The 15,571-nt window shown below is 37.5% G+C and overlaps 1 protein-coding gene across 1 annotated transcript in view; it reads right to left on the minus strand.

Annotated features, from left to right (window-relative positions):
- Positions 1-261: 261 nt before the first annotated feature.
- LOC110869950 overlaps positions 262-15,571 on the minus strand; it is a 33,319-nt gene continuing 18,009 nt past the window's right edge. Inside the window, exon 5 of the mRNA XM_022119150.1 lies at positions 262-498. Within this exon, the coding sequence (XP_021974842.1) occupies positions 262-498 (237 nt within the window). The remainder of the gene's footprint in view (positions 499-15,571) is intronic.

Genomic DNA, 15,571 nt, shown 5'->3' on the forward strand with positions numbered 1-15,571 from the left:
CTTTTTCTTTCTTCTCTTTCTCCTCTTTCTCCTCTTTCTCCTTTCTCTCTTTTTCTTTTTCTTCTTCAATCATCTTCTCTGTTGGCGTTCCCCACCACTTGTGCTGCCAGTACTCATCATCTTCTTTTATCTCCTTGATGATGGCTTCCATATCGAGTGTGCTGTCATCAATCGCAATATTTCCATACGCATCAAGGTAGCATTCTCTGTCCGGATCCCATCTATTTTCTCTTCTTGCTTCTAGATAAATGCGAGAGATCCTCAAGATTCTGTTTTCAGCAATCTTTTTTCGATAACAGTACTTCTGTTGTCAGTACGATCATCTTTCCACGGAATCGGATCATCGTTGCTTGCCATGAATGCGTAACCCACCTCATCTTCTTCCGGTAGAACTTCCTTACTGCAATCGTACCCCTCATCATCGTAAATCACAGCGAGAGCCCTCGATTTGTCTCTGTTGTCTTCAGTCTGCTTTAATCTAGGCGGCTCGGATTTATTCTGATGATAGATTGCCTTTTTGTAGTAATCATCTCGAAACGGATTTTCTGACTCATCGGCATATGCATTTCTGCATTCCCGCTTGAAGTGACCCTTCTGCTTACATTTAAAACATGTCACCTTTGACTTATCGAATCCCAACTTCGTAGACGGACCGCCGATCGTCTTTCTCCCAGTAATCTCCATGAAGCGTTGTGCACGTCGAACTGCACTTGCCATCGCCCAACGAATGTCAATCAGCTCCATTTCTTCGGGGTCTATCTGATCGTAATCTTCTTTCGTCAGATTTGTATTCCCGATCTTACCAGCCACCAACCCTTCATATGATTCCAACACAGATGCCAAGAAAACCATCTGTTGCTTAGCCGACTCCTCATCAAAATTCTGTGCGTTCTTCAAATCTATCGCGATGTTGCAAGAAAACTTCGCATCAGAACGATTTGCAGAAGACATAGATCCACTGTGATAACCACTGTGGCTTCCACTGCTTGGACTGCTTTGACTTTCTTTGCTTGCTGAAGAAACATTCTCAGCAGAAAATGCAGTTTTTGGAGAAGTAGCTTTCGGCATCAAGCTTTTCGGATAGTACAAATCCAGGTTTTGCTGATAAGATGAGTGATTGACTTTGTATGTTTTCTTCAGTTCTAGCTCATGACTTTCAAGTCTCTCAATCACCAAATCTAGAGTTAAATCTTCAGGAGCAATAGTGTTCTTCAACATCAGTGCGTAATATCTCAAATCCACTTCATCTGGTAATGAATCGAACAGTTTGTCAACAAGTTCTTCATCAAAATACGTGATCTTATGTCGTGCAAGCTCCAACTTCAGATGACCAAACCTTTCAATCATTTTGCAAACCGATTCATTTTTAAGACAACCAAACATGTCGAACTCTTTTCTAAGCAGTTTCGTTTTATTTTTTACAATCTCTTTACTTCCTAGACACTTCTTCTTGAGTTTTTCCCATAAATCTTTTGCATTGGAGTAGTCTATCAACAAAATGATGTCTTCCCGCACTGACCGAAACAGTAATGCCACACACTTTTGCTCGGCTACAAATCCTTCAATCTCTTCAGCTGATCTCAATGCTTCACCATTCTTCTTTCCATTTGCATAACCATTTTTCATACTTTTCCAGCTTGCAAATGCGAATGCCATCAGCCAGTCTTCGAATTTTGTAGACCACCTACTATAGCCTTCTATAGCCATCAGCTTCGGAGGTTTGTTGAATGTACCAAATGCAGTCTCCGACTCCTAAGCTTCTTTCTTTTTCTCTTTTGGTGGACTCTCATTCGTATTGCTCGAAGACGTATCATTGTTTCCGGAACTTCCTGTGAATGCATACATGTCGCTGAAAGGATTCAAGAAAATATCATCCATTTTGAACAGTACCTGCAAAATCAACCAACACTTAGAAAAATTTTCGAAATTTTTGAAAAAACAGGACACAAAAGCGGATCTATTTGTGTGATTGACAGATAAGCAAATTTGTATTGATCAGATAAGCGAATCTGTTCGAGCGAACCAAATAAGCGAACCAAACAATATTACTTCGAGCGAACCAGGTAATGTATGTTCGAGCGAACCAGCGATTGTTCGTTCGAGGGGACCAGAAACTGTACATATAAGCGAACTGGATGAGCGAATCTAGCACTTTAACAAATAAGCGGACCAGACAAGTACGTTCGAGCGGACCTGAATGTGTCCGTTCGAGCGAATCTTTCAGTAAAAATGTCTGAAAAAGCGAACCACTTAGATTATTTCAAGCGAACCTGTTGTGAATTTCGAGCGAACCTAAACACTTATGTCTAAAAAAGCAAATCTCTCGATAGTTCGAAAAAGCGAATCTAGGTTTTTACCCAATTTTAACCATTTTTACTCCGAGTTTTAACCTGAAACTTTCTAGGGTTTGTTATTAGTATGTTTTACACGTTATATTCCATTTTCAGACAATTTCAACCGTAGGAACCACTGTAAACCGAAAAAGTATGAGAGAAAGTGAGTAGAAAAGAGAGATTTCTGCAGATTCAAGCTGTAGTAGTATGAACTCCTCGTCCCAGCTCTGATACCACTTGTTGGACCGTTGTTTGACCCTAAAAAGTCAGTCAAGGTAGTTCATCTTCGTATATAAAGGCGGAATCAGTATATATGAAGTTTCACAGCTTGTCTTTTCAATTCCAATGCTTTTTATTGCTTTCTGAGACAATTTTGACAGAGTTCCGTTCCAAAAGCACATACAAGAGTACTGAGATCCGCTCAAATGACTCCCTATATATAGACATCAGTGGTTCGCTCCAAATGACCTGACACATAAGCGAACCTGTTACACTTCCTCATGAGCGAACCTATCTAATTTGACACTATAAGCGAACCTAATATTGTGACCAATATGAGCGAACCTGTTGAACAAATAAGCGAACCTACTAATCTTTACCCTATGAGCGAACCACAACAGCTACAATAAGCGAACCTATCAATGTTTATACGAGCGGACCTGAATATTGACGCAAAAACGAACCGAAAAACCTCGATTTCTCCTAAACGGTTTGGAGTTTCGATCTGAAACTTGGTAGGGTTGTAGATCAGGTATATTCGCACAATATATCCAAAATTCAGACGATTTGGACCGTGAAAACCCGTTCAATTTGACGTTTTTCAGAAAAAAAACATGAAAAATAGGTGAAGATGAAGAAATGATGAAATTCGGATCTGAATTGGCTGAAATCTGGTACGAATCAATGCGTTTGATCATGCAATCGAGCTCCTAGCTCTGATACCACTTGTAGGACCGGTTTCGATACCGTTCGATTATGTAACGAACGTTCGACGTGCGGAATCCGTGAACATGCGTGACCGAACACACAATAACGTACTAATAACGTGATTCTATTGATATGATGTCGTGTACAAAGCCGTGAATCCCGTAGAGAGACTTTCTCTCTCTAGAACCTCCAAAATATACTATGAACACCTCATGAACTGAGGAGTATGAACTCCTCAGTTCAAGCTGTAGTAGTATGAACTCCTCGTCCCAGCTCTGATACCACTTGTTGGACCGTTGTTTGACCCTAAAAAGTCAGTCAAGGTAGTTCATCTTCGTATATAAAGGCGGAATCAGTATATATGAAGTTACACAGCTTGTCCTTTCAATTCCAATGCTTTTATTGCTTTCTGAGACAATTTTGACAGAGTTCCGTTCCAAAAGCACATACAAGACTACTGAGATCCGCTCAAATGACTCCCTATATATAGACATCAGTGGTTCGCTCCAAATGACCTGACACATAAGCGAACCTGTTACACTTCCTCATGAGCGAACCTATCTAATTTGACACTATAAGCGAACCTAATACAATCCTATGAGCGGACATATATACAAACTGTACATAAAAGCGAATCTACATCATTAAACCTAATTATGACTATCTAGACCCTCTGTTGACCTATCTTGACCTAAGACTTCATGTAGACGTAGTCAACAGACATCCCATGCATCAACACAAAGAATTGTGGGGTGTGTCCCCACTCATGGGAATCGGTTCGCAAGGGGGGGGGGTAATGGTTGGTTTGTAATGTGATAGTTAAAATATAGTTAGTTTAGTTAGGATTTTAGTTAGGCTATTAATGTGTAGTGTAATATAAAGGGTGTTAGGGTGTTCGGGGACCCTAACTAGCTCAGAAAAGTACAAACAATGTTATTGACAATATTTTTATGTTCCGGGTAAAGTCCGGTTATTCAGTTGGATATTGATCCGTTAAAGTGTCAAGTAAAGCTTTAAAGCGTCTTTTATAGTGTTTTTAGTGACACAATAAATTCCCGACACTTTGGAAAGTGTCTAGTATTATTTTACCAAGTTTTTGCACTTTACTAGTTATGTTAAATGCTGAATTTTTGTATAAAGTGCAGAATTTTGCATTTTAAGTATGTTTTAGGCACTTCCGGTCACTATAACTTATCACCTAGTGATTCAGTTTTAGGATCCTCATCTCCCTACACTCCCTACTAGTGTAGTAATCTATTCCCGGCTCATACTGGCCTCAGAGACAATGTCTGTCTAGTGCTGGCAATGTCAGCATGTTTGCTGGGTTATCCGCTCACTGTGCTAACTGTGCTTTCGTGCATCCAGTTTGTCACTATAGTTTTGTGTGTAGTAAATGGAGTGACAGTATGAATGTGATGCATGTGTATGTATGTAACAGAAATCAGTAAGCAATAAAATATATAGTTGTAATTAAGTACAGTCATTAAGCATAGATCAATATTAATTAAACGTACGGATACAAGCAAATCTGACAGTTGTCACAAAATGCATATGTGCATTAATATGTTTTGCTAGCTCTGTATGGTTATAATATTTTTCACTTGAGCTTACTGTCATGATATAACCTTTGTCAAGCAAAGAGACATTGGAACGAGTTCAAAGAAATATTTCAGGTATAAACGATATTTGATTACAATTTACTAACCCATCAAAACAAGCTTGGTTAGTCTTGTAGATGCAGGAATGTAACAAAAGACAATCGTGGACATATGATATTTCTTGAAAGGAGGCACCTAAAGTCTCGTTGATATTTCTTGAAAGGAGGCACCTAAAGTCTCGTTAGAAGATTATACAACATTGCTCAACATAAATGATTGCAAATTAAGGGATCGAGCGACAAATCATTGACTACAAAATATTTGATCAACTTTCAAGGAAGATGGACACATGTCACTTAAAGGAGACATGTTAAAATGAGGGGGAGACTTATTCAAGTTGCACTCTTTTTCCCTTACTAAGTTTTGTCCCATTTGGGTTTTCTTAGTAAGGTTTTTAATGAGGCAACAAACCTGATCTAGATGTATTAGGGGGAGAAAATATGCATTACAGGTTGCACTCTTTTTCCCTTAGCTATGGTTTTGTCCCACTGGGTTTTTCTGGCAAGGTTTTTAACGAGGCAGTATCTCCAAGCATAAGAAGTTGATAACCAAGGGGGAGTTTTATAAATATATTATTATTATTATTATTTATTATAGTTATCAACACCTAAAATAGATTAGGCTTATTCTCCAAGTTACATCTCCTATATATACCATTGTATATCTTGTATTATAGACATATCTATCAATGAAATATTAGTCTTTTTCTCCCTACATCTCTTTCTCTTATTGTTTGCTATTAGGCTAGTAGGTCGTTGTTTTACAACAAAATATATTTTATTTGTTCTTAGAGTTACTACGGTCTATTATTTCTCTATTTATCTAGCTCCTAAAAGGACTATTTATAAATTGATTGGGCTTAGAAAGAAGTTTTTGTGCGGTAGTAAGTATGGAAAAAATTGTGTTCATTGGGTGACATGGTCTAAGGTTAGCCGATCGAAGCACTTGGGCGGTTTGGGTCTCGCCCCTCTCCATGAATTTAATCTTATTCTTTTATCGAAATAGCAATGACTACTTAAACATGAGTCTAATCGCTTGTGATGCAAGGTTATGCAAATCCTAGAGTTGTTTCTCAGGGTTTCTGTCAATACTTCAGCTTAGGGAGTGTCGAAGTAGATTGCTTTTTTTTGGATACGTCTTTCTCTAAGTTAAGCATTTCTTTGGATGAGCTTTTTACATGCAAGTTGGGAAATGGGTTACATATTTTGTTTTGGTAGGATATGTGGACAGGCTTCGCTCCATTAAAGTCTTTATTTCTAAACCTTTATGAGTTAGATACCAGCAAAAAGGCGATGGTTTCTGAGCAGTTGCATCAAAGTAATGGTAATGTATCGATTAATTGATTGGGGTTGGAAGAGATCACCGAGTCATCATGATGAAGTGAATGAACTTGTGGATTGCGTTTCTCTTTTGTATGATGTCACACTTAGTAACACGGGGAACTCTTGGGATTGGAAATTGGATCCATCTAATGGTTTTTTGGTAAAGTCGGCTAGAAGTCTCTTCCACGTCCATGGGTTGCCTTCGCTAAGCTTCGTTTAAAGTGGAATATGTGGGTTCCGATTAAGGTTATTATGTTTGGATGAAGGGCTTCAATTGATCATCTTCCTGCGAGAGTTGCGCTTCTAGCTAGGAACATTGACATACCTTCGGTTGTCTGTCCCATTTGTGAAACTTCTGAGGAGTCAGCGGACCATCTCTTTTCAGTTGTCCCTTTGCGTGTGAACTCTGGTCATCCATCGCCTCTTGGTGTCATATTCCTCCTTCGTTCAATTTTCATGTTTTGGAAATCCTACGCTGGCATGAGTTTATGGCGAGTTCCAATAAGGATAAAAAGTGTTGCAAGTTATTTTTCTTATTTCCTGCCAGGTGATTTGGCATGCTCGAAACAATCTTATATTCAATAATGAAAAACCCGTGGCGGGAGCTATCTTGGAGAAGGTAAAGGCTTTGGGGTATCTTTGGTTGAGGAACCGGGCTTCCATTGTAGGCTTGGATCCTAGTTCCTGAGGTTAGTTTGATTTTATGTCTTGATGTAGTATTTTTCTTTCCTTGTAGTTGTTTAATCCTCTAGGGTCTTGCTAGTAGGTTCGTTTTTAATGAAGTGCTGCTTTTCAAAAATAAATAAATAAATAAATAAATAAAAAACCTTCTCTATAGTTGTAGTTGTTGAAGCCGTTGTAAAATTTACATTTAAGGTTATTAATGGTTTGAAAGTTCTTTAGTCTAATGTTCATTTCTTGTGATAATAAGACCTTGTTCTATTTCGAGTACTTTTACAAACACCTTTTGAGAATAAAGCTCATTACGACCCTGTTCCCTAAGGTGTAGTTGTCACACAAACATATGGTAAATCTACGAATGTAGGAAACTATATTTCCACTGAAAGTATAACTATCCAAAATGGGACTAGGGTAAATTACACTTTTCGACCTTTATATTTGTATCAGATTGCAATGGACGCCCTTTAACTTCAATAATTACACTCACAATCCTTTATTTGTAAAATCCATTACACTCTATGTCCTTTAGCCCCAAACCTGGTTAAAATTTTCAGTTAAGTCATATCACATGATTATCATGTGAGGGCATTTATGTCTTTTTACACCTAAATAAATAAACATAAAAAATAACTACTAAAACCAAAGTCTTTTTTATTAACCACAAGTCAACACATATTTGTCTTTACTTCTCCCCTCCATTCTTCAACAACCCTCAAAACTTCAATCATCTTCCACATTTGAAACCCTGCACCTTCTCCTTTACCAGGGCTAGCCTTCAAGCAAACAAATCAATGAGACTAGCAAACATACTTAACTGAAAATTTGATGGTGGTGGTGACATATTTGTACTACCTGCATCTCAACTTAGACATACCCCCTCTCTCTATGTATGTGTGTGTGAGTGTATATATATATATATATATATATATATATATATATATATATATATATATATATTGCAAGAACACTAATTATTGCGAAAACAAAAAGAAGAACTCTAAATCACTAAGTTTTGGGATTCATGGTTCATATTTCTTAAATTTTATGTTTCTTACATTCATATGTGTATTATATATACATAAAAAATCATATATTTTCCCTACACATAGCCTACATAGATGTAGGTAATTTAACCTACACATAACCTACATGTGTGTAGGTTATTTAAAAACTGAAGATTTTTCATATTTTGTTTTAAATTCTAGTGTGAGAAACAATAAATCTTATATTTATAATATTTTCATCTACTTTTTAGGTTTTTAGGATTGAAAAAAATGAGTGATTCATTTTGTTTGGCATGTTCTCACAATATTTAGTGTTCTGCATAGAACCTTCCACATATATATATATATATATATATATATATATATATATATATATATATATATATATATATATATATATATATATATATATATATATATATATATATATATATATATATATATATGGGAGAAATCAGGAGAAAACGCCCTAAAGTGTGAGAACGGTGAGAACGCATCCTGGGCCAACACGTGGCGCGGGATATGATCAGGGCGTGAGGGTTTTTTTGTCTTTTCAATCTTCTTTTATTTCCCAATTTTGCGTAACATGCTACTTCATTTTTGGCGTCTAAGATTATTTTGGCATTAATTATATTCATTAACTAATTGGCATTTTATTGTTTCTTAGATCTGTCACGTTTGAATTATTTGTTTTTGTGTCACATAGATAATTTTTTTGGCGTTATAGCGTTTCCCTGGTTAATTATTTTGGCATTTGTGGCGTTGTTAATAATTCATTACGATTCATTAATATTTTCATAAGATTACAATAAGACCAAATGTTTTTTATGGCGTTTAGTCAATTTTTTTGGCGTTTAATACATTGACAAGGTGCTTTGTCAGCATCCGTTCTCACAGTTTTCATACTATTAGCGTTTTGGTGTTTGTAGTTTTTGACATTTTATATAATAATGCATTTTATTAGTAGAGAATTAGATAACAAACAACAGGCAATTAGATAACAAAACAATATAAAATGAAAAAAAATTAAAAATGGTAATCTAATTTCTCATCCAAATCTTCACTGTCATCAGCCTCTTCTTCTTGAATTTGTTTTGGCGTTTTGAACCTTTGAATACCTTAGCTAGATGCCAACTTTCCTACATAACGTCCGTCTTTTTAGATGAAGCTTGTTAGTGGCATCCTGTTTTTTGGTGTGATATTCTTGTTTGGTGGCATGTCATTGAAGATCAACTCCTGCCTTAATGCTATTTATAATAATGGAGTCCAAAATATCATTTTACACTGGTATTGATCCCTTCATGCCATGCATATAGTCATCAAGAACAAAGCTCACATGATGACATATCACTGTCTTCAGTCTCTTTTTCTTGAATATTTGTCCATCTCATTCAGGAAAAGCTTATAGAGATACCCACCTCAGAGAACAATCCATTCAGTGAAAGCTTTGCCATCTGTGGTTTTTTTAACTATTTTTTGGCATTTAAAGTGAGTGGTTTATAGGGAACATGGCATTTGTTTTCTGGGTGTGATCAATTCACTGTGTAGAGACCTCTCTCTTATAAGAGGTTTTTAGCGCGTAGTTTAGGCGGGATTTTTATTATAATAAATGATAGTAATAAAGTAACCGTCTTTTTCAGTTACCGTGTGTATTTACTACTTTGTTCAGTTTTACCAGTTCTAGGGTGATAGACGTCCCATCTTCCAAGTTCGGCATTTTTTTAAATGGCGTTATGTAGACCATGATGACAAAATACAATAACAGAGAAAATATTAAACAGGAAAACTATTTTTTATTATTTTTGGCGTTTTGTAAGCAATAACTTTTTGTAGTATTTTTTTGGCGTTTTGCAACTAAATGGAGAAATATTATCTTAAGAAAATATTATCCGCAGACAAGACCTACTAGACTAATATGGAGATTTTCCATCAAGGTTCAGATGTCACTCCTGACTTGAGGGAAAGTCTCGTGCAAAATGCAAACACTGATTAACAGTGTCTACGAAGTATCAAGTGTATATTGTATCAGCCTTAGGAAAGGCATGTAAGTTTTACAAAGAACTGTGCTGCTAGGAAGCAGATATGGTAGAATGCATAAGTCTTAAACAACAAATAAGAGTCAAGATTCCTAGAACTATAGACTAGGGCAAGTATCCCTACTCATCCTAATTCCCTATAGTTATGGCTCTGATACCAATCTGTCACACCCCAACCGATGGCGGAAACGTCGGGGTGCGAGCACTAAGCGTTCAGATTTGCTCATGAGATTCCATAACATTAAAAGTTTCGATAGATATTAATCAAGATTTCATAACAAAGTGTCTAAATGCATCAAACACGCAAAATATCAGTTACAATCGTCCAAAATAGTTTCAAAGTTTCTAAATTTAACTAAGATGTGTTTCTAGGTAGCATCCTAGCATTTTCTTGATTCATAGCATCCTATCAACCTGCAACATGTATTAACATAGAGTCAGTACAAAAATGTACCGACGAGTATACAAGTTTGAGTACATAGAGCAATAGATTAAAACAACTCATATCTACAATGTAAGTAAAAAAGTAGTTTCAGGCGTGCTAGTGTCGCAGTCCAACCAGTGATAGCCCAAGTATCCCGATGCTTTAGTGTTTACGCAAGACTCAAGGTAAACTAGAATCCTCCTAACAATACCCCCGAGAATAATGGGGAGGTGCATCTCCTATAGCGCTACTATTGTTAAGGCGGAACTACACACCTCTAGATTAAACGTCACATAGCACAAAGAATCAAGAATCAAGAATCACAAGTTTCATGTACACATAGGATAGAGTTTAGATTCAAAAGTATCAAGTTTCGGAGTTTATAGAAGACATGTTACATCCCAAAGTTTAAAACAAAAAGGGATCGAGTATACTCACAGTGATTGCTTAATAGTTAAGACCGTTATTGGATCAAAGGGAGCTCTTTTAGAATTAGTCTGATTAGATTACAATAGATAAGAGTCGGATAGAATAACGAGATTGCACAAAGTGTCGGATCAGTCACTGGATCGGATGGTTGTCTGATCGGATGGTCATCCGATCGGATTTCTAGTCGATGGAGGTCACAATTTGTGAGGTAACAGATGGCTACCCGATCGGATGGCTATCCGATCGGATTGCCACTCGATTCAATTGTAATTGTAACTAAGTGTCTTGGTTGCTTTGATCGGATGGCTGCTCGATCGGATGGCTATCCGATCGGATTGCCATTCGATCAAAGGTTCCAAAGCTTCAAGTTTCTGAAAAAGTTTCTAAGTGTTAAAAGGGGTGTAAGACAAGTGCCACCTGATCGGGTGGCTGTTCGATCGGATGGCTATCCGATCGGATTGCCACTCGATCGAGTGGTCCTTGTCTCGTCTATAATTTTGTAAAGTTTCTAAGTTTCTAGATTAACGACAACGGCACGGTACGTACTGAGACAATGGTAAACTCATCAACATGCAGCCATTTTGATCGGGTGGGAATCACCCCTGTCCGTTCAGTCGTCTATTTATAACGGGTTTATGTCAAAATCCGTACTATGGTCGTCTTCTCTGGAAACAATCCGTTTCCAAACCAACTCCAGACCATCCATCAAGTCTAAAGTCCGTTTAGACCCGGATTCCATCATTTAAAGTGAGAGATCGAAGAAAAGATGAAGGTAACTTAAGTTTTGTTATGAAAAATCCTAGATCTAGCTTAAATTATGTTAGTGCATTATGTCTATCGCCTCCGTCAATCAAAACCGTAGCAGAAATAGAAGAGATCTAGACTTTATGTTACATGATGTAGTTAAAAGGGCAATGTGGCAATCTTGTAAATAATGAGAAATCCCTTATAACCTTGTGCCTATAAATAGAGCTTTAGACTTTAGAATTAGGACTTTTGCTCATTTTGACATTTTGGAGAGCTAAGCTTAGAGAGAGAAAGTCTAGAGAGAGAAAGTCTTCATAGGTGATTCACGGCGATTGTACTCGTCATATCTTTCAATAGAATCACTTTATTTGTACGTTCTTGTGTTTAGGTCATGTTCGTGTACGGATTCTGCACATCACACGTTCGGTTCGCAATCGTTTCGGAGTCTAAAACCGGTCCTACAAATTCGGTGAAAAACACAAGGAATTCCTCAGATCTGAGCTAGATTTTACCAGGAATGACATCATATAGTAGTTTGTACAAACCACCATGATGACATCATCCTTAAGAACTCAGATCTAAGAGATTTCACGGTGAAAAGTGTGATTTCAAAAGAGAATCACGTAGAGAATGAAGTGTAGACCAGGAAAGTACAAGAATCGAGTGTAAAACGTACCGGAATCACCGGGAAATCAAAGAAATGTGGTGTGCGTGCGTCTGAGTCGAGTGAAGCTATCACATCAGTGAAGGACTGATGTGACAGGCCTATTTATAGTGTGGGAGAATGACTAGGGCGGTGTGCAGCAGATCGGATGGCAGGTCGATCGAGTGGCCATCCGATCGGTTGGTCATCCGATCGGATGGCTATCCGATCGGATGGTCATCCAATCGGATTGCCACTTGGTCAATCCTATCCTTCCCGCGTCCCCGTCTTTGATTCGTTTTACGCGTTAGATTAAGCGTTGCGTTGCGTATTAGTTGTTAAAAGTATCACATAACTAGATTACATCATAAACACCAAAAGTTTCCAAGTTTAATAGATTCCGCCAGTGACAAGACTCCAGTCTCTCGTTCAACCAAGAATCAAGTTTCACGAGTCTCAAGAGTCAAGCACCAATTAAGTATCAAGAATCAAGAGGAAAGAATCAAGTCTCATAGAATCATAGTTTCCAAGTATTAAGTATCAAGAATCTAGAGTTAAGCATCAAGAATCATAGTTTGAGTACCAAGAATCAAGATCTTAGCATCATATATACTCACAAAGTTTCACAAGTATTAAAAGTATCAATATTACATAGATTAAGGACTAAAGCTTGACAATAGGCAAAGTCTAGGGACTAAACTTGCCAAAAGCCTAAAGTTTAGGGTCGCAGGGCGTTACAGTCTCCCCTCCTTTAGGGGATTTCATCCCCGAAATCTTAGAGGAAGACTACTCGAAGAGCTACGGATACTTGGCCTTCATCTCACTTTTCAATTCCCAAGTGAATTCGGCGCCACGCTTTCCTTCCCTTCGAACCTTAACGATGGGAATTTTGCTGCACCTCAATCGCTTGACACTTTGATCCACGATTTCGACCGGTTTCTCCACGAAGTGTACAACTTCGTTTATTTGCAAGTCTTTGAGGGGAACCTGCAGTTCCTCGTCGGCTAGGCATTTACGTAGATTAGATACGTGGAACACTGGATGCACATTACTTAGTTCCTGCGGCAGGTTGAGTCTGTACGCCACCTTGCCGATCCTTTCGAGTATCTTGAAAGGACCCACATAGCGAGGAGCGAGCTTTCCCTTCTTACCAAAACGAACCACTCCCTTCCAGGGAGATACCTTGAGAAGAACTCGGTCACCAACATCAAATTTCCAGAGGCTTACGCCTAACATCAGCATAGCTCTTTTGTCTGCTCCTCGCCTTGATCAAGTTATCACGGATCTGAAGAATCTTATGTTGGTGCAGTTGTCTGTCGACTACATCTTAGTTCGAGTCTTAGGTTAGGGCTGATTATAGAGTGAACGGAAATCAAGAAACACATAAGTTTAGTTAGGTCCGCTTTTATGTCAAAGGTGAGGTCCGCTTTTGTGTCACTTGATAGGTCCGCTTTTATGTCAATCTGTTAGGTCCGCTTTTATGTCATGACATAAAAGCGAACCAGATAGTCTATATATAGGTCGTTGGAGTGGACCTGATCAGTTAGTCTTGTACGTAACGGCGAAGCCCTGCCAATTTGTCTCCGGAACTTGTATAGTTGTCAATTGATCAATAAACGAGACGTTAAATAGTGAAATCAAGCTTTACGAAGACCGAATCAATGAATTCCGCCTCTGATTCTGTCTAAGTGCTCTTCTGATCGACTCGTCAGGTCTTCAAACGTTCCTACAAGTGGTATCAGAGCTCAGGAGGAAGAGTTCTTACCGTTTAGCTCGATTTTCGCTCAAAATTCTGATTTCTACACCTTCTTTCATCAATTCAGGAAATTTTACTGGACAAAATTGGACCAAAAGTTCACAGATTGTGTATTATTGAACAAAGATAAACCCTTGAAAGTTTTGGACTGAAATACGGACTAAAAATGGGTCAAAATGTGTTCCGAATAAGGTCCGCTTTTACGGCATAGACATAATCTGGTCCGCTTTTAAGACACAATCTGGTCCGCTTTTAAGACACAATCTGGTCCGCTTTTAAGACAATAACTGGTCCGCTCGAACGACATAATCTAGTCCGCTTTTAAGACAAATTCTGGTCCGCTTTTACGGACAAATTCTGGTCCGCTTTTACGGACAAATTCTGGTCCGCTTTTACGGTCAATTCTGGTTCGCTTTTACAACACTTGACCAATTCGCTTTTGTGACAGCTACAGTTTCACTTTTGTGTTCAACAAAGACGTGCCGGAATAATTTGAAATATGGCGATGGTATTTGATAAACAAGAAAACTATTATTTTGAGAGATTTAATGATTGACATCGAGGTTTTATGGATGACAGTTATAGAAATGTGAAAAAGGATGGATGGGTCAAAAGATTTAAATATTTTGTGAGTTTGCAGAATGAAACTTTGGAAGAGTTAGAAAACCGATATGGAGTCTTACTTGAATACTTGAAAGAACATGAGATATTTCTATCAGATGGTGAAAAGATAGAAAAGTTTGCAGATGCATTACCTGTTGAATGGAGTGAATGTTTAGAAAATTTAAGGAAGGATTCCAATTTTTCAAAATTACATCTAAACAAATTCATCAGCAAACTTAAAACTCATGAAGTTGAAAGCAGAAAGAAAAGAAAAGATATGATTAAAGTGTTGGAAAATCATGTGTTGGGTTTGGGTTTAGATGTGATTGAGGAGATGATCAAAAGGATAGTTGATTGTGTTAGAGCAAAATATGTGATGAAATACGATTTTAAGAGAGGTTGTTATATGGATGTAAATGAAAATCCTCTTGATTTCGTTAAAATATTTTGTGCAGGTACAGTCAGGGCAAATGAAAAGGAAGCTTCAAGTGCTGAGGAATCTGCAAAGTTTGCGTTGTCAAATTGTGAAACAGTGTGCTCTAAGTGTGATAGCTTCAAGACTGACTATGACAAACTGTTGAAGAATGCGGAAAGTTTGACATCAAAAGTCAAGGAGTTGGAAGTTGAGAAGCAAACTGATGAAAAACAGATTCTGGTGTTGCAGGGAAATTGTGAGAAACTGAAAGCTGAAAATGACAAACTGTTGGATAATTTGAACAGTTTGACATCAGAAAACAAAGCTTTGAAAGAAAAAGAAAAGGAGTTTGAAAGCAAACAGAAATCTTCGGAAAATGAAGATTTCTGGATAAAACTTGAAAACAAAAATCTGAAAGCAAATGAAAAGAAATTTCAAGAACAGATAAAAGCTTTGGAAAATGAAAAGTCTGTTCTTGAAAACATGAAAATTGAAAATGAGAATACAATTGCTTCTCAGCTCAGTAAAATATCTCAGTTTGAAAATGAAGCTGAGAATTCTAGAAAGAAAATTGATGAGCTCGAAAAGAAATT

Source organism: Helianthus annuus, chromosome 8 (genome assembly GCF_002127325.2).
Source record: "Helianthus annuus cultivar XRQ/B chromosome 8, HanXRQr2.0-SUNRISE, whole genome shotgun sequence".
NCBI lineage: Eukaryota > Viridiplantae > Streptophyta > Magnoliopsida > Asterales > Asteraceae > Helianthus > Helianthus annuus.